The following is a 25,128-nucleotide window of genomic DNA, read 5'->3' on the forward strand; positions in this document are numbered from 1 at the left end:
ATTTGGGATGGTTATCTACGAACTGGGAATAAATTGACTCCTTAAACTCAAGGGAACCGCTTGAGTAATTTGTATCACGTCTAAAGATAGCAGGCAGAGTTAAATAACTCACTGTGCTGCAATGATGGTCTCTCTTCCCCAACCTCCTCGCTCTCCTCTTTCGATTCCTTCGACTCTCTTATGGGTGCCTCCAAAATCCTAAAAGAGAAAAAAAAAATATGAATTGTTTACAGAACACCTCAAATTATAACTAACATTGGCACATGCTTTGTACGAAGACGGTCGCACCCTTTATTTTAGACGTTCGCCGTCATCTCGAGCAGCAGAGGAGCCACTCCTCATGACTGTTGATCCAAAAAAGCCTCTTCTGTGAGAGACTAATTCGTCTTGGCTCTCTATCATCATTGCTTACCACCACAACACACCCCTCATCTCCCTCAACCACAACAACATGTTACTTGGCAGATCGTTCCGAGCCTGGGAAAGCTCGGATGTTTTTTTGGTTCGGAGTTCTACTGAGTCACCCGCCTAAACCCAAAAAGACAGACACACCCCTGCCGGACACCAGACAGCATCCAGAAACATTCCAGAACGTCGTGGACCTTCTCAAACACTCCTACACCTCAAAGACTCAAAGAGCGGGGTTCAAGTAACTCTGCGTAGCTGGAAAATTATTCCTCATAATCTCATCTAATCTCACAACCCAGCATTCTGAAGAATCAAGTGAACGTTCTTCTAAAGCTCAACGTCTCGTACACGCATTTCACCAGTTTTAGTGGTAAATTGGTATGATTTTATAGAGTAACAATGTTAAAGTGGGAACATTAGGTTACATTGTTCCAACACTTTTGTCATGCCAGTTTCTAGAGGGAGAAAGAAACAGAGCCTTATACAGGAGTGACAGCCAAATCACAAAGAGCCATTCATTCAGCCTCAAACTCCACAGCTGGTTCTAATATAGAGCTGGGAGGAGCACGAGGAAGAGAGAGAGACAGAGAGAGAGAGAGAGACACACACACACACACACACACACACGTAAAACACACGTAATGCTTCTCATTTGCCCACTGCTGAGAAAGTCCCATTCTTTCTGGAAAACAAAAGGAGTATCTTACCGTAACCATAAACTCTTTTAATGCGTTTCTTTTTCTGGAGGCATTTGCTAGTGGTTTACGAGTAAATTTGTTGTGTTGTGAGTTTATGTTACATCATTTTATGTCATCAGAACAAGTAAATGCCAAGATATACACTCCCTGTCAAAGATTTGTAATGTTTTTTTAAAGAAGTCTTTTCTGCTCACCAAGCCTGCAGTTATTTGATTCAAAGAACAGTAAAACTGTACAATTCTGAAATATGTGTACTATTTAAAATAACTGCTTTCTATTTGAATTTATTTAAAAATATAATTTGTTCCTGATTTCAAAGCTTAATTTTAGCACAATTACTCCAGTCACATGATCCTTCAGAAATCATTCTAATATTCTGATTTGCAGCTCAAAACCATTTATTATTTATTATATTTTTTTCAAGTTTCTTTGATGAATAGAACGTTCAGAAGAACAGCATTAACTATATTGGAAATCTTTTGTATCATTATAAATGTCTTTATCATCACTTTTGATCAATTTTAAGCATCCTTGTTAAATAAAAGTATTCATTTCTAAATTATTAAAAATTATTATTTCAGATAATTTTTCGATCTTTTTATTCATCAAAGAATTCTGAAAAAAAGTTTTAAATATTTATAATAATAATCATAATAAACAGCAAATAAGAATATTAGAATGATTTCTGAAGGATTATGTGACAAAGAAGACTGAAGTAATGATGCTGAAAATGTAGATTTGATCACAGGAATAAATAAAAATTTTAAATATATTCAAACTGAAACAGTTATTTTAAATAGTAAAAATATTTTTAGTTTTTTCCACTGTACTTTGGATCTAATAAATGCAGGCTTGGTGAGCAGAAGAGACTTCTATAAAAACATTACAAATCTTACTGTTCAAAAACTTTTGACTGGTAGTAGAGTTCACAAATTTGAGATTCAAAATCGAAATTAAATTTGCAATTAAACAATGTTTTAAGATTTACACTGATATAAAATACACGTTACGTGCAGCTCGAGTGCTGTTTTATATTAAAGAAATAACGGGGAGAAACCAACAATTTAGAGAAACCGTTAATTTTCAAATTAAGTTTTTGTTTAAATTATTATGCTGATAATCTACACTACCGTTCAAAAGGTTACATGATCGATAAGATTTAAAAAATGTTTTAAAAAATGTCTCTTATGCTCACCAAGGCTGCAACTATTTATGAAAAAATACAGTAAAAACAGAGATATTTTAAAATATTACTACAATTATTGTTTTCTGTATTCTATTTTTTTAAATCTTAAATTTTTTTATTTATAATTAATGTGACGCAAAGCTGAATTTTCAGCATCATTACTCCAGTCTTCAGTGTCACATGATCCTTCAGAAGTCATTGTAATATGCTGATACGTCTGATCAATTTAATGCGTGATTTCTGGAAGAAGAAAAAAGATTCAATTCTATTAAAAAAACTGTACTTTCTCCAAACTTAGCGGAATTTACAAAAAAAATGCTAAATAAAGTAGTCTCAGACTGTATATACAGCATACCACACTGTATATCATGCACTGTGTCACATACCATACAATAAAGTCTATAGTCATTTTTAGCATAAAGACTAGTATGTAGATGGTGATAAATTTAGAAAAGGCCAGTACATGCACATAAAACAATAGCTAACTTACTGACACTTGAAAGATTGACACCACATTTGACTACACACTTACGTCAAGGCCCAATAACACAAATGTCTCCTTCCAACCAAACACATAAAGCCACACACCGTCAAGCACGTACTCAACAATAGTTCATGACCTTTAGATAGATGAGGATGATACTGTGCTCTAAACTACATGAGGGATACGGTCCATTGAAAAGAAGTGTGTACATGTGTATGTACGGTGCACATAGAGTTCAGGTTCAGAAAGAGTTACAGGAAAGGGAGCTACAGTTCCCCAAAGACCCAGAAAGTAGTCGGTCACTTCCTCCCAGCCAAGGCAAAGGGGAGACTTCAAAATCAGGGAGGGAGAGAAAAACAGAAAAGAGAGAAACAGAAACAGAGCAGACAAAAAAAAAAAACACAGCAAATTCAGCAGGAAGGAGAGCAGAAAGACAAAGGGAGTAGGTCCAGGATGGACACCAGGAGAGGCTAAAACAGCAAAGGGTGATATTAAAATGAAAAAGTCTACAGCAAAAATACTTTTGGCTGCTTTCAGACTAAAACCCAGTGTGAGTCATTTCGAATGCCATTGGCTTTACGTTTTGTGCTCTTTGCTGACCATATGCTGTAAAAAGCACAGCAGGACTAGATGAGACTTAAGGAAAACTTAAACAGTCTCAGGACAATGTGAAATACTGTCTTAGCATAGTTTAAAAGGGCTCAGATTGTGATTGTATTTAGTGCATTGACAAAGCTGGAACTTTGCTGAGCTTATGAACTATGAAAGTTTGACAACTCTTAAGGCTTAAAGAGTAATAACTAAAAAGATAACTTTATTAGAATCCACACCAATGGACGATAACATACTGTTTATTAAATGCGCATACTGGTGTTTTATTGTAAACGTTCAAGCTCTTTTAACAATTCCATTAAAACCAATACAAGTCCTATTATAAATATAGCTGCAAGCAGTGATTAATGGCGTTCAAATGCTTTAAGGCATTTAAGCACACATGAAAAAAGACAGTACATATTATTTAGCAAGTCTGTTACCACCTAAATCAATGATTAAAAAAGCATTTTTGGCAAATACAGGTTTTTTTTTTTTTTTTTACATTTATGACTGTTATTGCACTTGTTTTTGTTATTGTTATTGCACAGTGGTCTGATCTCCCTATAACTTTGCATGCTTGTTTAGAATCACCTGTCGCATGTGCTCACCAGATTTTGTGAAGTTTTGAGTTTGTTTAAGCTTTATAGCCTTATGAGTATATTTGAACAGGCCCCTTTTCTAAACAACGTCGTTATAGCTTCCGAAACGGTAAATTTCAACTTTTTTTTTTATAATTACGTCCTAGAGAATTTAGAAAATTGTACTGCAGTGTTTTTTCCAGATTGAGTGAAAAACCTAAGAATAGTTCAGAAAAGTCGTTTTTTTTACATTTTCTCAATCATTTAACAAACAATTTGACCGACAGCAGTGATTCCAGAGGCAAAGTTGTTCAGAATGAAGAGGTCTATCATATGAAATGAATACTGTGCATATGTGTAAAAAGCTGCACAATATACAATCTTATATATGCCCTTGAAAAATGTGATATCGCCCCCAGTGGCCGTTTTCTTTCAAAATTCTCACAGACCTTTAGGGCCATGAATCAAATAGGCCCACTGAGTTTTGTTCCAATCAACCTCTGTTAACCTTGTCTAACAGGTGCTCAAAGTTCATCAGCCTGGTGGCCATGTTTTTTTAAATGTCCTTATAGCCACTAGACCGTACTGATTATCATCTCAGCACTTTTTATGTTTTTTTCCCTTTTATAGCACCACCAAGTGCCCAAGCTCCACAACTTTTTTCATGTGACCTCAGATTCAAGACTTACCTACATGTTGAGTTTGGCAAAGATATCTCATTCCGTTCAAAAGTTATAGTCGTTTTAGTAAAGCCGGCCCTGCCCCTTGTGAACATTTTGCCACGCCTTTGCGACGGAGAGTCGAAAGTTCAACTTTTTCAAGTTCCGTGATATTTTTCATGTGACCTCAGATTCAGCTCTTACGTATGCATTGTGAGTTTGGCGAAGATATCTCATTCAGTTCAAAAGTTAAAGCCCCTTTTTGAACCTTTTGCCGTCCCTTTGTGACAGAGAGTCGAAATTAAACTTTTTTTTGATAATTATTGATATCCACTCTCTGAGAATCTTCCTGCACTGGTTTGGCTCCGATCGGGTGAAAAACCTAGGATAAAAAAGTAGGTTTTTCAAAAAATGCAAAATATCTGAAAATTTCGCCAGGGTGACGGATGAATCTGAGGCATATGTTTTGACAGGCATAAGCAAAGGATTCCAACAACATCAGAAACTTGAGCCTGCGACGAACGGTTTAGGAGTTATAAGCAATTTCATACTTTGGTCACTGTATTGCCCCCGTCAGGCCGATTGGGGCGAGCTTTGGTGACGTTGCATACGGTGTGAATACTACCATTCCTCCAAGTTTCAAGTCTCTACAACTTACGGTTTGGTCTGCCCAAACAGTTTTACATGGAGATTTGTTGATTCTTGGCCATTCTAACAAGTAAAACCATTACAAATTTTGTGATGGTGTCTATTGCTTTTTCAGCAGGAAAGGTAATTATAAAAAACGCCCATGTAAAATAATTCCGGGAGCAAATTCAAATATTGCCTCTTAATGGAAAAGTTCCCCTTATTCTGAATTTGGGAGGCTTTTTTTTTTTGTCCAAAGCCCCTGTTAATTTCTGACCCTGAGTAGGACGAAACGGTTCTGGGAGGAAAACTTCTCCATTGGTGGTCCAAAGCGGTTGTTGTCGACCAGATCTTGTTGATATCCATTCATGGAAGAATAACATGCAGAACTCGGCACTCGGTTTTTTATTAATTTGTGGACCGTCTGGGGACATTTCCGCTGGGTTTGGAGTTACGTAACAAACCTGCTAGCTTTGTAAATATAGGCTGTCGTAAAGCTCCAACCAGGACCTTATAGAGAATTACGACCGATGCTGGAAACTGTCCGTATGCCCTGCACATACAGGGCTGTTTTTGACATTAGGGAGTGGTATATGGAGAAAACGACGGCATCCAGAGAAACACCACGGCCTGAAGCCAAAGCTCAAGGCCCAGGGAGGGGCCTCTCTCTGCTCACGTTACCGCCGGAGCGGGAGCAGAACAAACACAAGCCGCGTCGCCATTGGTCATTGTGCTGACCTCCAACAGGAAATGGCCTGCGGGGTGGAGCCGGGCAACAGGAATCACCACAGACATCCAAATTTACCCCTCCAAAAAAGAATTAACGGCAAAATCCTGAGAGAACTGGGATTAAGGGTGACGAATGGCACGGAGAAGCTGGAGGGAATATGAATACTTAGAAAAAGAAAGAGACAAACAGAAGAGACATGTTGTAAGTGTAGTGTCACGCAGCAGCGATAAGGTCACAAGTGCCGATTCATCACTGCGGTCGGGGCAGCTGTGGTGGGTTAGTCAGACTCTGCTCGCTAATGTAAACAGAGTAAGGGAAGCAGATTTCACTGGGAGCGTTCACAGCCACAGCCATTTCCAGGTTCCAGAACTCTCGTGTGGAAACCAAAACTTTTCCAGAGGGCAACTGTCATACATCCTGACAGAGCTGAATACAGTTACATTAAAACGATGGCTGTGCATTGAAGTTTGCACAGAACCTTTGCTAGAGACTTCACTGAGCATTTCTAGGTTAGAGGAGGCACAGCACACACCCCAGAACACATGTCCCGCACATGCAGCACACAAACACTGAGACACACCTTCACTCTGGGGACTCCAGTCTGTTCTAAAATTTCCATTCTTCCCTTCAGATTAATGTCTTCTCACGATTAGAAAGCTTTTCTTTTTGGTGGGCCAAAAAACAAGGCACATACATTGCACGAAAAAGCAAGATGCTTCCAAAATTGCTTGTGTAATGAGCTATATTACAACATGGCTAAATTGGTTATGTCTCAGCTAAAAGTAACCAGATGCGTTTTTTCAAAAGGTTATGTATTATGTCACAAACAGACATTATGATATGTGGGAAAAAGTTATTTAATGGAAGTAACAGAAGTCGCAGCAGATGTTTTATTTCATATTGAGACATTCACAAAGTAAAACTGACTGTCGAGACAGAAAATATAAAGGGCGGAGTTATCGATTGGATGGAGGCAGATCTAAAGGTGAGCTTGAGCTCGAGTGTAAGAAAGTGACAGGGTATGTATACGTATATGTATAAATTATGTATATAATCTTTCTTTTTAGAACACTAGTAAAAATAATTGTTATACATTTCACATATTAAATTTTAGCTGTTATGTTTGGTTTCGAATGTTTTGCCTGAAAAGAATGCTTGTGATAAATAAATACCACTTGGTATTTTGCTGGCTATTAAAATGACATTGATACCGTTAAAAAAAAAAAATAAAAAAAAACCTTTCACATATTGTTTAATAAGATTAGCACGGGCTAACATAGACAACCTGCTCTCCTGATGAAAACATACCTGTGGGAACATTTTGCCAGACGCGGAATACGTACCGATAAGTACATATCACCGCCTTTCCAACACAAATAATATTGATTTTTGTACGTTTCACCGCAGTTCTGACTTGAAATGTCCGTGCCACTACTCTAATGCTCCATGACATTTTAAAATAACGTACCATCTGCATGCAATACACCTAAAAATACCTGATGTTTTTTTATTTTGATTGGTCATCTTTTAGCTCTTTCATTGTGAGTTATGTTTTCCACAGAATTCATATCCAATGATTCCACATTCTAATTCCAAGTCCAATTCCGTTCCGGCTGAGCTACCAAGCAAGCTTGTTACGTCTTAAAAAGCGAAACATATGGAGCTGTGATCATAACCGTGTACGAAAACGATAACAAGTGCTTGCTGTTTTACCACCTCTAGTGTTCATTTCTGTAGGAAACTGCAGATACACAGGTGCATTTTCGTCATGAGATCGGGTTGCCTTTCACACATACAGCCTTTGATGCTAAATTACTGTTAAGAGATCATGTGTAAACAGGACCTTTTCAAAATGACCAGTAATGTGCTTTGTGTAAACGCAGAGTAAAATTACTGGTGTGAGCACGTACGAGTTAAGAATGCACTGACGTAAGATATCTACACTGGGCCAATCAAAACATTCTGATGCAAAGGTAGCTGCATGAATGTAAACGTTTGATACAAAAATGAGATCATCAACAAAAAGACTGGCTGAGTATACCCCTCCATGTTTAGAAATACTGGGAGGCGCAGCCGTTTACAGGTTATTGCCAGTTAATGATGTCACAAAATTTACCAGTATTTTGAAAGTGATTTATGAATAGTGCTTTACCGGTACAAAGGTGGAACATCAGGGCTCTATACGCTTACTTTTCTTGTTAGGAGCACTTGTGCTTAAAAAATTTAGGAGCACAGTCAAAATTTCAGGAGCACATTCTAAACAATAATCAAGAGGTGACATGAGCGCAATCAAATTCATATATTTATTTTGAGATTAATTAATTTTGAATATAGAAATATTAAAGATTTAAATAACTGAAAAGATCTGCCAGCAGGTGGCGGCAAGACACTGACTTAATTACTGAATCATATCATTCATTTGATTCGTTCGAACAGCTGGTTTCTTCAGGAATAAAGCAAGTGAGTGTCTTTATGAATGGGAAATTGAATCATTTCACTAGATTCGTTTAAAAACACACGTTCATTCATAAACAAAATACAGCTGTGTTTTAGTGGCTCAGTTTTGACTTGTTTCAGACTACTTTTGATGACGAAACAGCAAAATCAGGAAATTGTGTTATAGTTAGACAATGTCACTTAATAATAACTTCTTGTTTATTTAACTGCTGTATTAAATCAATATCTCATTTACAAACTCCCTTAAAAATTATTAAAAGCTGTCACTCATCTTGGTTCGCAATATCACAAAGCTCTATTATAATTAATGTAGCTCTCTACACTGCACAATCAATCTCTTATTTACACTCTCTCTACACTTTGTTTATCCAAGGATTGGTGAGATATGTCTGTGATACAATACTCAACGTTTCAAAAACACAGAAACCTTTGAAGCTCCCCTGAGCGCGAACACAAATATGCTGATCGGGTCAGTCGCACATGGTGCTCCTAAATATTTTTTCATAGTCGCACTTAGTAATTTTCAGTCGCAAATGCGAGTGAAATGGTCGCACTGTAGAGCCCTGAACATCATTGCCTGTATAAACAGCATATTTACGGGTAAAATTGTTACGGTAATTTTACAGCAATTCACTGGTATTAATGTGTGAAAGGGGCTGATGACGTGACCTGAAATTTTATATAAACAAACCTCCTTAACAGGTTTCATAATGGTCAAAATTTAAATTATATTTAATATATACTTCTGAGGCCTTCTATGCCTTTTAATGCTTTTAGTCAGTCTGCATTTACTCTAACAGCATTAGAGGAATTCATACTTGCCCTTCAATTGCTATTCAGAAGTTGTGGCTTGTTAGTCATATATGTAAACACCAAAATGCCTGCTGCCTAGTGACATTTTTGCAAACACTTCCTTTTATTTGTTTGTTGTTGATGTTTTTCGTAGTGTGCTACTAAAATTTTGTGCTGCTTTGTTTGTTTAATGGGTCTGGATCATATTGGTTTGAATCATAATTTTCGCTTGCCTCTTTAGAAACTGGCCATAAACAACACATGAAACTTAGTCTATAAGGCAAACTCTGGCTCATTTACAGCCCTGTTTTTGTTTATTAATGAGCGCTGTTACTGTCACATAAACCAAGAAAATAAAGGTATAAAATGAACATACAGCAGGCAAGCATGCAGTAACGGAAAGCCCTTATTCTTTTCTTCACTGGTATTTATCCTTGGGTGGGAACAATGGGAACTAACAGGCTATTGAACCCAAAAAGTTAGAAATTATTGCAGAATGAACAGAATGATTGTAATTGTTTGTGCGCTTGATGATTGTCAGCATTGTCTAAGATGAATTGAACATCACATTTATAGTGACAGACCGATTTACACAGCTATCAAGCAGAATAATGCCTGCTGGGGGTAAGTTAAAGTGAACATGACAAGCTATAAAATTGCTGAGAATCGGACCAAATGCTGCCCACTGTCCATATCGCTCAGAGGATGTTCAGGAGAAATAGTGTAATCAGAAGCATTTTTTGAAAAAACAAACAAAACAAAACAAAACTAAAAAAAAAAAAAGACGACGTTTCTGCCATATAGTAAGCTATAAAAGACTAAATTAATTTGGAGAGCAAGCACTGGTGTCTAAGTACAGCGTTAATATAAGGTAAATGATGTCTACTGAAATATGTAGTAGAAAACCCATGGAAGATGACATTATTTAAAAAAATTTAATGTTTTATACATATTTTGGACTATGGGGGGCGACATTATTTCAGTGACATCAAATGGTTGCACTCAGTGAGCTATTGGCGCTAACTGTTGCTATTTTCACCACAAAACAACTCGGAAAACAAAATATTGATACGATGACCACAGCTACTGAAGGAGCTTACAAGTAGAGATGGATATAAGCGTAGACTTAAACCGAATGTTGTACAGTACCATCGATTTTTCCCCACAAGGAGTCTAAATGTTCCAGGATATCGAGTGAAATCCACGCTGAGAAACTCCTTCAGTGACTGCATGTTTATATCCTGCCAGGATGGCATCTAGTGTTTCTTGTCTCTACCGTTTGTAAGCTCTTTCAGTAGCTGTGGTCGACTAAAAGCCTCAAATGCATCAGGGCTAAAGTGGAGAGAACAAAGATGCAGGTCTTTAGGAAGTTTTATTCGTTCACAGGCATCTTCCCATTTTTATTTTCCGAGTTGTGTTGCGGTAAAAACAGTAAAAGGTAGTGCCAGTATCTTACGGAGTGCAACCATTTTACATCATCAAAATCGTCCAAAATATGCATAAAACAATGCGGATTTTTAAAATAACGTAAGTCTTTTAGTAAGAGACATAATTTAGGTTATACTAAACCATACAAGTCTTAATACCCGGAGTATCCTTTAAGAAACTCTTGAGTAGATATATGTGAGACACCCCAGTCTTTACATTAGGAAATAAATCCGAGTCAACACTATCAAAGAGAAACCACTGAGATGCTAAACAGACCCCATTTGTGGTTTTCCCTTTCATATGGGGTGGGCAGGGTCATGAGAGGGTGTCAATCATTAAGTGACACGCTGAGAAACACCAACAATTAAAGGAAATTAAAAGCGCTCCAGACAGATTCGCCTAATCTTGCGGCTTAATTTCATTAGTCTTGCAAACAACTTTTAGACGCCCAGCGTGTGGTCCACCCGTACAAATGGGGTTTATAACCACGCATTCCTGCTCGAGGAATTCCACGACTTCACCCCTCTCGCCAAACGACGCGCATTCCTGTGCCGCGCGCGTCTCAGGAGCTCTGGTGACCGCGCACTATGGCGCGTGCGGTGATGACTTTACAACACACACTAGTTAGTTCAACATACGACAGGCGAGAAAGAATGAAAGTAACCCCCCAAAACAAAAACAAAAAGTCGCGTGGCGTGACTAAAACAACATAGTAAAAAACTAAGACAAAAGAAATGCAGCTATTATAAAGTTTTTGTAAGCGTACTGAGGTGAATGTGTTATTCGCTATTTTCCACACATTCAAGAGGTGTTTCACAATCAGTACCAGTAATTTAAATCAGACATTAAAACACACGTGTTAAACCCAACAGTTTCTAGCCAACCAAAATCAAGGCCCGTGAATTCAAAACCACTGCAAGTGATGAACATCTGGAAGTCATGAAAAACTCCAGCAGTCCCACCCTCTCCCCAGAGTCACAGCAGTCACGGGGCTTTTATTTAATGAAGAATTTACCCCCAAACCGCCATCAGCACTCGTTTACCCATCGTTTCCTTTGTGCGTATTTACACATATGATTACGAAAGTTCAGATAAAGCACATAAAAGGTGTATTATCACCTGATTTGACTATAACAAAAAGGCGCGCTCCCGCAAATGAGCCCAGATTTCATTTAAACAAAAGTTTCAAATGTTTTCAACAACCAGTTGTGACTTAAGTAGCACGGGTATATTTGTAGCAATAGCCCAAACTACATTGTATGGGTCAAAAGGAAATTTCCTTTATGCCGAAAATCATCATGTTCCATGAGGACATTCTGTAAATCTCCCACAATGCATGTAATTTTTGATTACATGCATTGCTAAGCACTTCATTTTGACAACTTTAAAAGCGATTCCCTCAATATTTTTTTTTTTTTTTTTTGCCCCCTCAGATGCCAGATTTTGAAATATTGTCCTATCCTAACAAACCATACATTAATAAAAATCTTTATTCATCTTTCAGATGATGTGTAAATCTAAATCTCAACAAACTGACCCTTATGACTGGTTTTGTGGTCCAGGGTCACAACTTATTATAAATATGAATTAAATATATCTGAACTCTCCGGATCTCTCTGTTAAGGCATTGTGCGCGCCTCTCAAGATAGATGCTTTTTGATTTCCATGTGGCTATAATAATAAACAACAACCAATAAAAGCAAGTAGGCTATTGTTTTTCAAACAAATCCAATATTAACTCTAGAAATTAGTCGTATAGTAGCATTAAATCCGTTTTAAATGGTGAATCCCCATCCAAGTACCGTTACTTTGCAACTCGTAGTAAAACCGAGCAGCACAAAGACTGAAGCATCACAACCAGGAAAGCAAATGGAAAAACGGCACTGCACACGTATACAGTAGAACTGTATGTTTTTTCCCATACAAAAATCACAAGGTTAGGAAGAAAGCATGTGTGTATTGTCACCTACCCCCTTCCAGTCCCCTCAGTCGATAAGGCCAGCAGTCTCACTGACAGAGACAAAAACACCGCAGCCGAAGCATGAAGCGAACCCTCCCTCCGCTCTTAAAGAGCCAACACATGCGTCCGCTCTTCCTTTAATCCCGTAATCCTTCTCAAATATTTGCCTTTCGTATTTTCACGACGTAGAGAGGTTCAGTAACGCGAGAAAACAACACGCTTGCTTATAATTATACGTTCGAGAAACGTAGCCTATCGAGAAACGTAGACACTCATTTGTATTAAATTAAGCTTTAACGCGGTTGTTGAATTCTCCGTTTTGCTATTTGTAATTTGATAAGGCTAGTTATATGCTGGAGACATGACTTCATCGTGGGTTTACGTCATGAGTACGTCATGTGAGGACATCCATCGTCCATATGGGCGACATTAAGATGATATTAATTTGTTGTTAGGTCGCAGATGGACAGGCGCGCTTTTTTCTTTGTCTCGTTACATATCAATGACACGTTGACCATATGGAGGTCGTTTTGAGAGGCAGACAATCAAGCTGTGAGGAGATTAATAAGAGTGGCATGTGAAAAGAAAGAGCTAGGGTTCGAAAATGGTCTATCTTCAACCAACTATTAGTACATTTTAATATATTAATATTTTTTTAACGACTTAACATCTGAACATATTACTGTACATGAACGCTTAAAGCTTTCATTATATGAATATTTTTGAAAAAATATTTTAAAATAATTGTTTACAATAAGTTTACTATATAAAGAATTAATATATTGTGAATATTTTAAAAAAGTAAATCAAATACTTAAACTTTTAATACATTAATATTTTAGCTTAAAATATTATTTACATATATTTATTATACAGAGAATTAACATGGTATATATATATATATATATATATATATATATATATATATATATATATATAAAAATAATACACATTTATTATTTACATTTAATGTGTGTATATTAGTAAACAAACACTTAAGCTTTTTATATATTAATTGTTAATATTATTTACAAAATGTATTTATTAATATATCTATGTGAATGAGAATATTGTAAATATTTTTTCATTTTTTAATAATATAAATGTTACACATTTATTATTTGCATTTAATGTGTACAATATATTTGCTATTTAGAGAATACATATATTGTAAATAATATTTTCATTTAATAATAAAAATAATACACAAGTAATATTTATATTTAACATGTGCATCTATATTAGTATACAAAAACACTTAAAAAGCTTTATATATATTTTTTAATATACTTTATTTTTTAAATTATCTTACAATATTAACAAATGTCATTTACAATATATTTATGTATTTATATTAGGGCCGGGACTTTAACGCGTTAATTTAGATTAATTAATTACACAAAAATAACGCGTTAATTTTTTTTAACGCATTTTAATCGCACTTAGTTTTGCACCGCGGAACGTTTCTCACTGGATGAGATTCCGCGGACCGATTATACTGGAGCACCAACTAGCGTTCAGGTTCAGACAAGCTGCGTCCGTCCTAAATAGTATTGTATGTCCCAAATCGTAGTATGTTTAAAAAAGTATTCCAAAGATTCCCGGATGGTCTACTACTTAACGATCAATGCACACTCTTAACGGCTAATATTGCCCGCAACACACTACGCCGTGAACGAGGATTCGATTAGAACTACAAACACGCATAAAAAGTGTTAACTACAAACATGGAGGATATCCGCGACCAACGGACAGGTAGAGAAAGGGGTTTGAGCACTGATCTATAATAGAGAACATTATATAGATTATATAGATCAGTGGGTTTGAGTGATAAATAATCAGTGTGTAACCTGATAAAAAATATTTTTTAAATGTTATCGGCGTTATATTCCATGTGCAGCAACATTTATAATGATAGGTTTGGTCATTAACGTTTAAATGCATAATTAAGCAAACACAAGAGCAGAGTTCTCGGCATGAAAGACAAGTTAAAGAACGTGCCTCTTGCTACATTTGATGGCAATATTGCACCGGTCTGTTGGACTTGGTTGAACAAAAATAAACAATATTTTGTTGCTTAAGCTCATGTATTCAGTCATTATTCAATGGTATACTAAAAATCCATGTAAAAATCTTAATTCTCACTGTTCTCAGGTCAAATATTTATATGCGATTAAAATGCGATTAATTTCGATTAATTAATTACAAAGCCTCTAATTAATTAGATTAAATTTTTTAATCGAGTCCCGGCCCTAATTTATATACATTTTATTTATTAGTACACATGATAAACACTTAAAAAGCTTTTAATTAATATTTTTTAAATGATCTTAAAATATTATTTGCAATATAGCAACTATAGAATATATTTTTACAATATGTTTTATTAATATAAAAAAATACACATTATTTACATTTAATGTGTACAATATATTTACGGTATAGAGAATGAATATATTGTAAATAATTTTCATTTATTAGTGCAAATACACATTTAATATTTACATTTAATGTGAGTATATTAGTACATAAACACTATTTTATATTAATGTTTATACACTATATATCAATATTTTCAATTATCTTAAAATATTATGTACAATATATTTACTATATAGAGAATGTACAAATAAAATGTAAATATTTTTCATTTATTAATATAATACACATTTATTATTTACGTTTAATGTGTGCAATATATTTACTGTATAGAGAATGAACATTGTAAATATTTTTCATTTATTAATAATATAAATACACAATTTACATTTAATGTGTATCTATATTAGTACATATAAACACTTAATATATTACATTAATATATTATTTTTTAAATTATCTTCAAAAATATTTATAATATATACTGAATGAATATATTGTAAATATTTCATTTATAATAATATAAAAAAATAAACATTTATAATGTACATTTAATGTGTGTACAATATATTTACTATATAATATGCTGCAATGTTTTTAATTAATAATATAAATTATATACATTGAATATTTACGTGTATCTATATTAGTGTACAAAAATGCTTAAAGTTTTTATTATATTAATATGTTTTAAATTATCACCTTAAAATAAATGTACAATTTATTTACTATATAAAGAATAAATATATTGTAAATAATTTTTATATATACATATTTATTATTTTATGTATTATCTATACATAACTAAACACTTAATACATTTATGTTTAAAAAAAACTTAAAATATTGTATAATTTACATAATTATAAATATACTGTAAATAGAATTTTAATTCATAATAATAAATGAACACTCACTTTTTTACATTTAATACCTGTGCATAAACATAAACACTTAAATAAAGCTACTGTTAAACAATATTGGAGAAATTTCTTTTAATATAAAAAGTCAAATTGGAAAAGAAAAAGGACGGACAACCAAATAAATAAAAAAAATCATTTTGGTTATTAAAAAATACAGTATTTAGACCAGCAATTTGCACAGTATAGTGTCAGAGACAGGCAGTAGAGGTCATACATACATTAAAATAGTGCAAGACGAATATTACAGCAGTCCAATAGTATAGGTAGGTAGGCCAAAGTATTGCTAGTTCAGGACATTATCTACATTCAACAATCTAAATCATTCTCCTTTTTTCCAGTTTACATACTAGTGCATAACGTGGATAGTTTATAATAACATGAACATTAAAATGCCTTCGTGTCTGAAAGTGGGATATGGTGCAGCAGTGGCAGTAAAAACTCAAAGCAGTCAGTGCAGAACGTTAGTGTGCTCTTTTGTTAGTGCAGCGTGGAACGGTTTCCACAGTTAATGACTATATTAATGCCTTATGCTTCCTCTGTTACCTAAAGGGACACGCATCCGAAAAACGATCCAAAAATCTCCACTATATACATTCTACAGTCTTGAAACAAATCCAGCTTTTTCTTTTTTGCTTGAGCCATTAGAATTAGTTTTAAAAACAGTTTGCGCAAGCGATGTGAGTTGGTCTCTAGGCTCAGCCTGTCAGTGGTTAGTCTTCAAAAAGACAGAGCTTTTACAAATGCTTTAATCCACTGAGTGCAAGCAGATAAATCAAACAGCGCTACAAGGTTTTATGTGGCAATGCATTCACACACACACAAATGCCTGGAAGGACTGTGGCTCATTTTGTTGCCCTCTTTCTCACACTCACACAAGCGCACGAGACGGGGAACGACAGCACAAACAAACAAAAGGGAGGATACGCAGAGGGGCATCTGAGCGTGTGCTGGTTACAACCTAAAATTACCTCCGATGTTGAGCAAGAAGCTCATTTTTCTCTACTGATGACTACTTTGACCGGTTATGCCGCTGTGCCCATGAAGATCATAATGACTCTGATAACCTCTTAGAGTAAACAGACTGAAGCTCCTCTGAGAGAGAGATATAGAGACAGGGAGAGACAGGGAGAGAGAGAGAGAGAGAGAGAGAGAGAGAGAGAGGCTCAGGAGGGCATGTGCCTGAAAGAGGAATGTGCAGTGTGTTTTAGTGGGTGGTTGGGGGTTGAATGATGGAGCGGGACATCATGTCTGGCTTTACATCCACCCGCACTCGGCTCTGCCACACCTCAGCACTCCACCCGCCGAAAACTGGATCGACTGAGAGAATTCCTGCGAAGATGAGACAGAACAGATCCACAGTGACTTTGGGTCGGTCAACACTCACTACAGGAAATGTGGTTTGGATGAGGAAAAAGCAGTTACTTAACAAAAAGGCTTTCATTTTAGTTTTTATATTATTATTGTCATTATTATACATGTTTACATTTATATGCATTTATTTCATTAGAAACATTGTTAATATTTATTGAATGTACATATAACTGTATATATTTTCATTGTTATTAAATATTTATATGATATTAGGTGAACAGACACTTACACAAATGCTTTCATTTTATTTGTTTGTATTCATTTATTTTGCCATACATTATTTTCTATTATTTAAATAGTATTATTATTATTATTATTATTATTATTATTATTAATAATAATATTATAAATATTTACATTTATGTGTATTTATTTTATTAGAAACATCATTATTTATTGAATGCACATATAATAATAATGATTATTATAAATACATTTTAATTATTATTTAATATTTAAACAACACTTATATAATATTAGGTGAACAGACACTTACAAAAATGTGTTCATTTAGTTTTCCTTTATTTTTTATTTATTTATGCCATACATTATTTTCTATGATTTTAAATGTTATTATGTTATTACTATAAATATTTACATTTACGAGTATTTATTTTATTAGAAGCATAATTAATATTTACTGTATTTACTGTATGTACATATAACTGTATAGATTATATTATTATTTAAATAATATTTATATAATATTAGGTGTACAGACATGTACACAAATGCTTTACATTTTATTTTTTTACCATAATTTTGTTGCTATTTTAATGGTATAATAATAATAATAATAATAATAATAATAATAATAATAATAATAATAATAATAACTATTATTATTATTACTATTATAAATATTTACACTTGTGTATTTATTTTTATTAGAAACATCGTTATTGAATGTACCTATTACTGTATATATTATTATTATTATTATTATTATTATTATATTATTATATAATATTTATATATTGAACAGATACAAAACACTCACTTAATTTTTTCATTTGTATTTATAATATATTATTTTCTGTTATTTTAATAGTAGTAGTATTACTATTATAAATATTTACATTTATGTGCATTTATTTTATTAGAAACATCATTATTTATTGAATGTACATATAATAATAATAATAATAATAATAATGATTATTATAAATATATTTTAACGATTTAAAAAATTACCATATTTTTGCTATTTTAATGGTATAATAATAATAATAATTATTATTATTATTACTATTTTAAATATTTACATTTATGCGTTTCATTTATGTGTTACATTTATTTTATCAGAAACATTATTATTTATTGAATGTACATAATAATAATAATAATAATTATTATTATTATAAATATATTGTAATTATTATTTAATATTTAAATATAATTTATATAATATTAGGTCAACAGACACTTACAAAAATGTTTGTCATTTTATTTATTTTTTTACCATAATTTTGTGCTAATTTAATGGTATAATAATTAACAGTATATTACTATTATTATATAATATTTATATACTGAACAGACACAAAACACTTCATTTTCATTTACATATTATTTTCTGTCATTTTAATAGTAGTAGTATTATTATAAGGTATATATATATATATATATATGGTGTCTGCATGAATGAGAAGTGTGTAATGTTACCTCTGTGTTGGTGTGGTTGGCAGAGGCAGCGTTCTGTAGAGTTGAGGGATTTTCCGGTTGATAAGAGGAAACAGAGCTTCTCTCAGTTTAGTGTAGTTCCGCTCCAGCTCTCGATGGTATTCCTTCTGATCCGGACCGATCAGAGACTTGTTCTTCCTCAGAGCATCCTCACACCTGAGTCAAAACCATTGCAGTTTTTAGGTTAAATGCACGAGAGACCCAGAACTGTCAGTTAAAAAATAAACTGCACAACAGAAAAATTTGATTTGACTAGAGGACTTATTTCAAGCATTCAATCACTTGTTCACTTCGTTCTTAGCCATGGGAAGATAACCATGCTGATCCTTGGTTGAGGTAATTGGCAGCTTTAGCATGTTGGAAATAGACTGCGGCCATGTCTAGGACCGTAACGATCCAAACCGAGGCCACATACTCTAAGCCTAAGGGTGTAAAACTTGGGTTTGACAGCAAATCAATTTGATTCTTGGTTCACTGCTTTTTAACGTGATTAAGTTTATTGCTCCTAAAACAAATTGAGCAATGCTTAAAGGCACAGTTCACCCAAAATTGAAAATTACCCATGATTTACTCACTCTCAAGCCACCCTAGATGTTTATGTCTTTCTCCTTTCAGACGAATACAATCAGAGTTATATAAAAAAAATGTCCTGGCTCTTCCAAGCTTTATAATGGCAGTTCATAGTTATATAAAGTTTTAAATATGGATATTTTTCTTACACGTATGAATCGGTTTACTTCAGAAGGCCTTTATTAACCCCCCGGAGTGAAAATTACATCTTAAGTATAAAAAAAAAAAAAAAAAAAAAGTTAAAAATTAGTGCTGGACAACAATTAATCATGATTAATCGCATCCAAAAAAAAAAACATATACATGTACATCAAACATTGTTCAGCACTAGTAAAAAAAAAAAAAAAAAAATTTAGGTTAAAGTACTAAAATTACTTGATTGGAAGCTAAATTAAAGTATAAAAAAAAACACAAACTAATTAAAAAAAGAAAAAAAATCACATAAAATTACAAAAACTAAAAAAAGTAAAATTATACAAATAAACCAAATATTAATATTATAAAAAAAAACAAAAAAAAAAAAACAGTGGCGTTCCAGCTGAGTTTATAACGTTTAAATATGGATATTTTTCTTACACAAATACATTGATTCACTTTAGAAGGCCTTTATCAACCCCCCAGAACCTTGTGGAGCACTTTTTATGATGGACTTTATTGGACTTCAAAATCTCAACAGCCATTCACTGCCATTATAAAGCTTGGAAGAACCAGGACATTTTTAAATATAACTCTGATTGTATTCGTCTGAAAGAAGAAAGTCATATACACCTAAGATGGCTTAATCATGGGGTAATTTTCACTTTTGGGTGAACCATCCCTTTAAGCAATACTTAAAAATATTCAAAAGACAAATTTTTTTTTAAACACTGCTCCCCTATGTAGAATAATTTATTTATTTTTAAATATTGTACTCCACTTTAAATCACTTTTGTTGGTCAGTAATTTTAGAGTGTGTTCACAATTGTAGTTCAGTTAGTTTGGTTCATTTGGTCCAGACCAAAAAGGAAAATGCATTCGGCCCTGGTCTGCTTAGCATTCACATTGGCATTTTTGACAGCAAACCTAAATATACTGAACCTAACGGCATAGTGATACGCTCACAATATGATTGGTCGGGTTGAACGATGTATATTTCATGACAAAACTCACCGAACACTCCAAACAAAAGGAAAAGGCACGTTTGACTTAAAGCTGTGCTGCGGGTGTATGAAATCGAGTCGAATGGTACTTTATGTCGAATACACCTAATGCCATCTGCTGGAATAAGCACATTAAAATCACTCTACCTTTTAGTGAAGTCCTTGAAGCAGAGGCGAAGTTTATTGTGATGCCGGAAGAGTTTGGGGTCTTCAGGAATTTCAGACAGGAAGACCTGAGCCACCTCCAGCGGACCCTTTGTGACAACATATACAGGTTCACATCCATAAACAAACTGACATACTGAGAAAAAAAAAAAGTAATATAAATGTTACCTGATTAACAGTGGTGCCAACACTTCCCTGAAGCACCATCTGGAGCATCTTTGGGTCAGCAGGGTCCTGATGGGTCGCGAAGGCCAGTTCCTGTGTTTTCTTCTGCATGTCCTCAATCGCCACCTCCATCGGCATCAGGATGATCTGTAGGGAGGAGGAAGAATATTTAGAAAATCTTTATATATCTATTATAAACCTTTAATATTTCGAATCTCCAGAAGTAAAGTGTTTCATGCCTCCTCTTTGTGGATGATGTTGATGCGGGTCTTGATGTAGGGGAAGGCGTGGGAGGTGGTGAGGATGGTCTTGCGTTTGTACTGCTCATGCAGGTCACCATGGGCCCGGCCATCCAACGTGAATGGCGTACAGTACATGAACGTGCGCAGGTTATAGTTCTTGTCAAAGTATGTGATGCGCTCCTTCAGCTCGTAAGTGTCGAAGAAGGGCTCCACATATGTGATTTGTAGGTATGCCTGGGTAACATAAACATATGTGGTTCTGGTCAATATGGAGACCATATGTGAATCTGGACCACAAAACCAGTCTTAAGTAGCACGGGTATATTTGTAGCAATAGCCAAAAATACATTGTATTAATGAGGATATTAAGTAAAGATCATAAACCATGAATGATTTTTTGTAAATTTCCTACTGTAAATATATCAAAAATTAAATTTTAATTAGTAATATGCATTGCTTAGAACTTAATTTGTACAATTTTAAAGGCGATTTTCTCAATATTTTGATTTTTTTGCACCGTCAGATTCCAGATATTCAAATAATTGTATCTCAGCCAAATATTATCCTATCCCAAAGCTTATTTATTTAGCTTTCAGATGGTGTACAAATCTCAATTTAAAAAAAAAAGCAACCTTACGACTGGTTTTGTGGTCCATGGTCACACATGTACGAAACTGAAATGTTCTGAAATGAATTAGTGTTGCTATTGTTAACCAAAATCATTTTTGTTAATTGAAATGAAGCTGATATACAATAAAATACAAATATTTATTATAAAAATAAAACAATGTGACATTGGAAACAAACTGAAATAAAATTAATTTAGATTGAAGTGCTAAAATTACCTGAATGTAAAAAAAATAAAGCCAAATAAAAAAAAAAGGAAACAAATCACACAAAATTACAAAAACAAAAAAAAAAGTGAAATTATAAAAATGAAAGCTAAATATTACTATTATAAAATACTCTGAAAATAAATAAATAAATAAACTAGACTAAATGAATATAAATGTGTTTTTGCTTAATAAAAAAAGCCTTCAGTCTTACACTAGCAGTGATATCTGACCTTATTGGGGTCCAGTTTGTTCTTGTCAACAGGGTTGGAGTCCTTTATGATCACCACCACCTCGTCTCCAAATCGTTCAGAGTAAAATTCCTACAAAGGAAAGCAGCATAAACCTTACAAATGATCATATTAAAAGCAACATATGAGATGCAGAGAACCAAAAGGTTTCCAACGAATTTTCTGATCACCTGAAGATTTGTAACCCCTAAACTATGAATAAATCTCATAAATGAATATAAAAAAAGTTTTTTTGTCCATAAATTAACACAATATTTATGTAAAAATTCAAACAACATGCTTATTCTGACTTGTACATATTAAAATATATAAAAGAATAAGGGAGCATTTGAAATTTTATTGTGCTTTAAATGAGTAAAAAATTTGTACTGACAAATGGGATAGTGGCAAATTTTAAAAATGTAGAATTACAACTAATTAGTATTTGGGGGATGAAAGTATTTCATCTTTTAATGTCATAAATTGATTTTTGTTGTAAATATGCCTAACAAAATTGTTACACTGAATGACACTTTATTGGGTGACTCTGTAAATTAGGGAAAAATGTATGATATTAATTATTTGCTCAGAAAAACAAAAATGCAATTAAATAAACAGAAAACGTTTTTAATTTAAAGCAGTATTACTCTTACTGTTTTTATGCTTAAACCATTTTTACGTGTTTGACTATTTAATACAGTTATAAGTAAATTAATAAAATAGAAATTTGGTTTTTATGACATTTTCACTCCAGACCAGAAACTAACCTCCAGTCTATGTGAGATCTCAGCCAGTTTGGTGATGGAAGGCTCTTTATAGACAAACTCCTGTTCATCCAGATCTCCAAAGCGGCATCCATAGAAGCCCACACGGAAGTAGGTGCCAAACATCCTCTATAGCCTGAACATTTAGGACAGGAACAATTGAGACAGAAGAGACAATTGTAAGAAGACAGAAGAACACATGTTTTATGTGTGTCACATAAAAGCCTAAAGAACATAATTTCAGCCACATCATGCCTAAAGGCACAACACTGATGGCATGGAGGATCTGAATGCATGCACATGTGCCCTAGGACAACACTGACTTGTGCCATTCTTGTGAAATGGCCTTACATAAGTGTGTCAGAGATGGTGAACCTTACAGTGGGACGGAACAGCTTGAATTTTTATGTTGGGTAACCAAGTTCATGTTCACTCACCAGGAAAACATCCAGACCGCACACAGGGAGACCGATGGAGAAATAAAACGAGATAAAGACCAGAGACAGTCAGTTTGTGTGTGGGAGAAAATTCCCTCTAATATAAACGGCAACATATGGTACTGATAAATACAGAAGCACAGTGTGATCGATCAGCCTTACCTCCCATCCTGAGCTCTGTGTGCGGACACAGCGGGAGACACATCATCACCGACAAGACACAGAGAAAAGACATCAATCAAACATCTAAACCACACACATTAGAATAACACACAGCTTCACACCACAGCTCAGTAGCTAATGTCTATGCTCCAGATCCCAAGACTGGCTTCTTCCGGAGCACAAATCATTTAAAATTCTCATTATATTGCAACTAGAACTGTCAAATACAATTGTTAGTTTGGTATGATAAATTAGTATTAATTTAAATGGATAGTTCAGCCAAAAACGAAAATTCATCATCATTTACTCACCCTCATGTCGTTCCAAACTTGTATACGTGTCTTTCTTGTGTTGAACACAAAAGAAGATATTTTGAAGAATCGAACAGTTATTGGTCTTCTTTTATGTTCAACATAAGAAAGAAACTCAAACAGGTTTGGAATGGCATGAGGGTGAGTAAATACTGGCAAAATTTCTGGGTCAACTATCCCTTCAAATAAAATAAAATTAAGATAGATTAAAAAGTACTATAAAATAAAAATTAAAAAAACCTCACATATCAGCCTAATAAATGATTATTTAATTAGTCTGAATAAAACAGCAGATGTAAATTCATCCAAATTCACTCTTACAGTAGGTGGTGCTTTTGTAAAAGCAGAAATACAGCGGTTACCTCTGTACCCCTCTATTAACTATCACACAAGCATCCCCGAATAAAAATCCTCATATTGCAGTAGAAAATTATAGAATTATATCAGCCATTTATTGGTTATAGGTAATTTGATAAAAAATAGTTATTAGCTTATTGTTATTAGCCAGAATTTTCATTTAAAATTTACATACAATTCATAAAATAAGTTAGTTTAAATCTTGTTTAAAACCTAATTGTAATAAATTACATATTAAATTGTATTACATGTACACTACTGTACAAAAGTTTGGGATTGGTAAGATTTTTTTTTAAATGTTTTTAAAAGAAGTATCTTTTTCTCACCAAGGCTGCACATATTCGATGAAAAATACAGTAAAAACAGCAGTTTGGTTAAATATTATTAAAATGTAATATAACTGTTTTCTATTGTAATGTATATTATTTTAAACTGTAATTTATTTCTGTGATCCAAAGCTGAATTTTCAGCATCATTACTTCAGTCTTCAGTGACACATGATCCTTCAGAAATCATTTTAATATGCTGATTTGCTGCTCAAGAAATAATTAATAAATAATTTATTTTTTTATTAGTATTATCCAAAAAAAGAGAGAAAAGTTTAGTACTACATATTTTTTGTGGAAACCGTGATACTTATATATATATATATATATATATATAAAAGTGACCCTGGGCCACAAAACCAGTCATAATGTTAAATTTTACAAAACTGAGATGTATACATCATATGAAAGCTCAGTAAATAAGCTTTCTATTGATATATGGTTTGTAAGGATAGGACAATATTTGGCCG

The 25,128-nt window shown here is 33.7% G+C and overlaps 2 protein-coding genes across 3 annotated transcripts in view; both read right to left on the minus strand.

Annotated features, from left to right (window-relative positions):
• Window positions 1–12,887, minus strand: part of kank2 (KN motif and ankyrin repeat domains 2) — a 33,169-nt gene extending 20,282 nt beyond the window's left edge. Inside the window, exons 1-2 of one of the 2 annotated variants that reach the window (XM_073838367.1) lie at window positions 12,612–12,887; window positions 113–198 (exon numbers count right to left, since the gene is read on the minus strand). The gene's annotated coding sequence lies outside the window, so the exon portion shown is untranslated. Of the gene's footprint in view, window positions 1–112; window positions 199–288; window positions 765–12,611 lie in introns of those variants that run through there. The other variant, XM_073838374.1, reaches the window with a different exon arrangement.
• A 3,073-nt stretch (window positions 12,888–15,960) lies between these two features.
• dock6 (dedicator of cytokinesis 6) overlaps window positions 15,961–25,128 on the minus strand; it is a 68,435-nt gene continuing 59,267 nt past the window's right edge. Inside the window, exons 39-46 of the mRNA XM_073830139.1 lie at window positions 23,665–23,679; window positions 23,069–23,194; window positions 22,305–22,394; window positions 21,236–21,472; window positions 21,000–21,143; window positions 20,814–20,920; window positions 18,940–19,113; window positions 15,961–17,232 (exon numbers count right to left, since the gene is read on the minus strand). Of these exons, the coding sequence (XP_073686240.1) occupies window positions 17,190–17,232; window positions 18,940–19,113; window positions 20,814–20,920; window positions 21,000–21,143; window positions 21,236–21,472; window positions 22,305–22,394; window positions 23,069–23,194; window positions 23,665–23,679 (936 nt within the window). The 3' untranslated portion in view covers window positions 15,961–17,189. The remainder of the gene's footprint in view (window positions 17,233–18,939; window positions 19,114–20,813; window positions 20,921–20,999; window positions 21,144–21,235; window positions 21,473–22,304; window positions 22,395–23,068; window positions 23,195–23,664; window positions 23,680–25,128) is intronic.

Source organism: Garra rufa, chromosome 1 (assembly GCF_049309525.1).
Source record: "Garra rufa chromosome 1, GarRuf1.0, whole genome shotgun sequence".
Classification (NCBI taxonomy): Eukaryota; Metazoa; Chordata; class Actinopteri; order Cypriniformes; family Cyprinidae; genus Garra; species Garra rufa.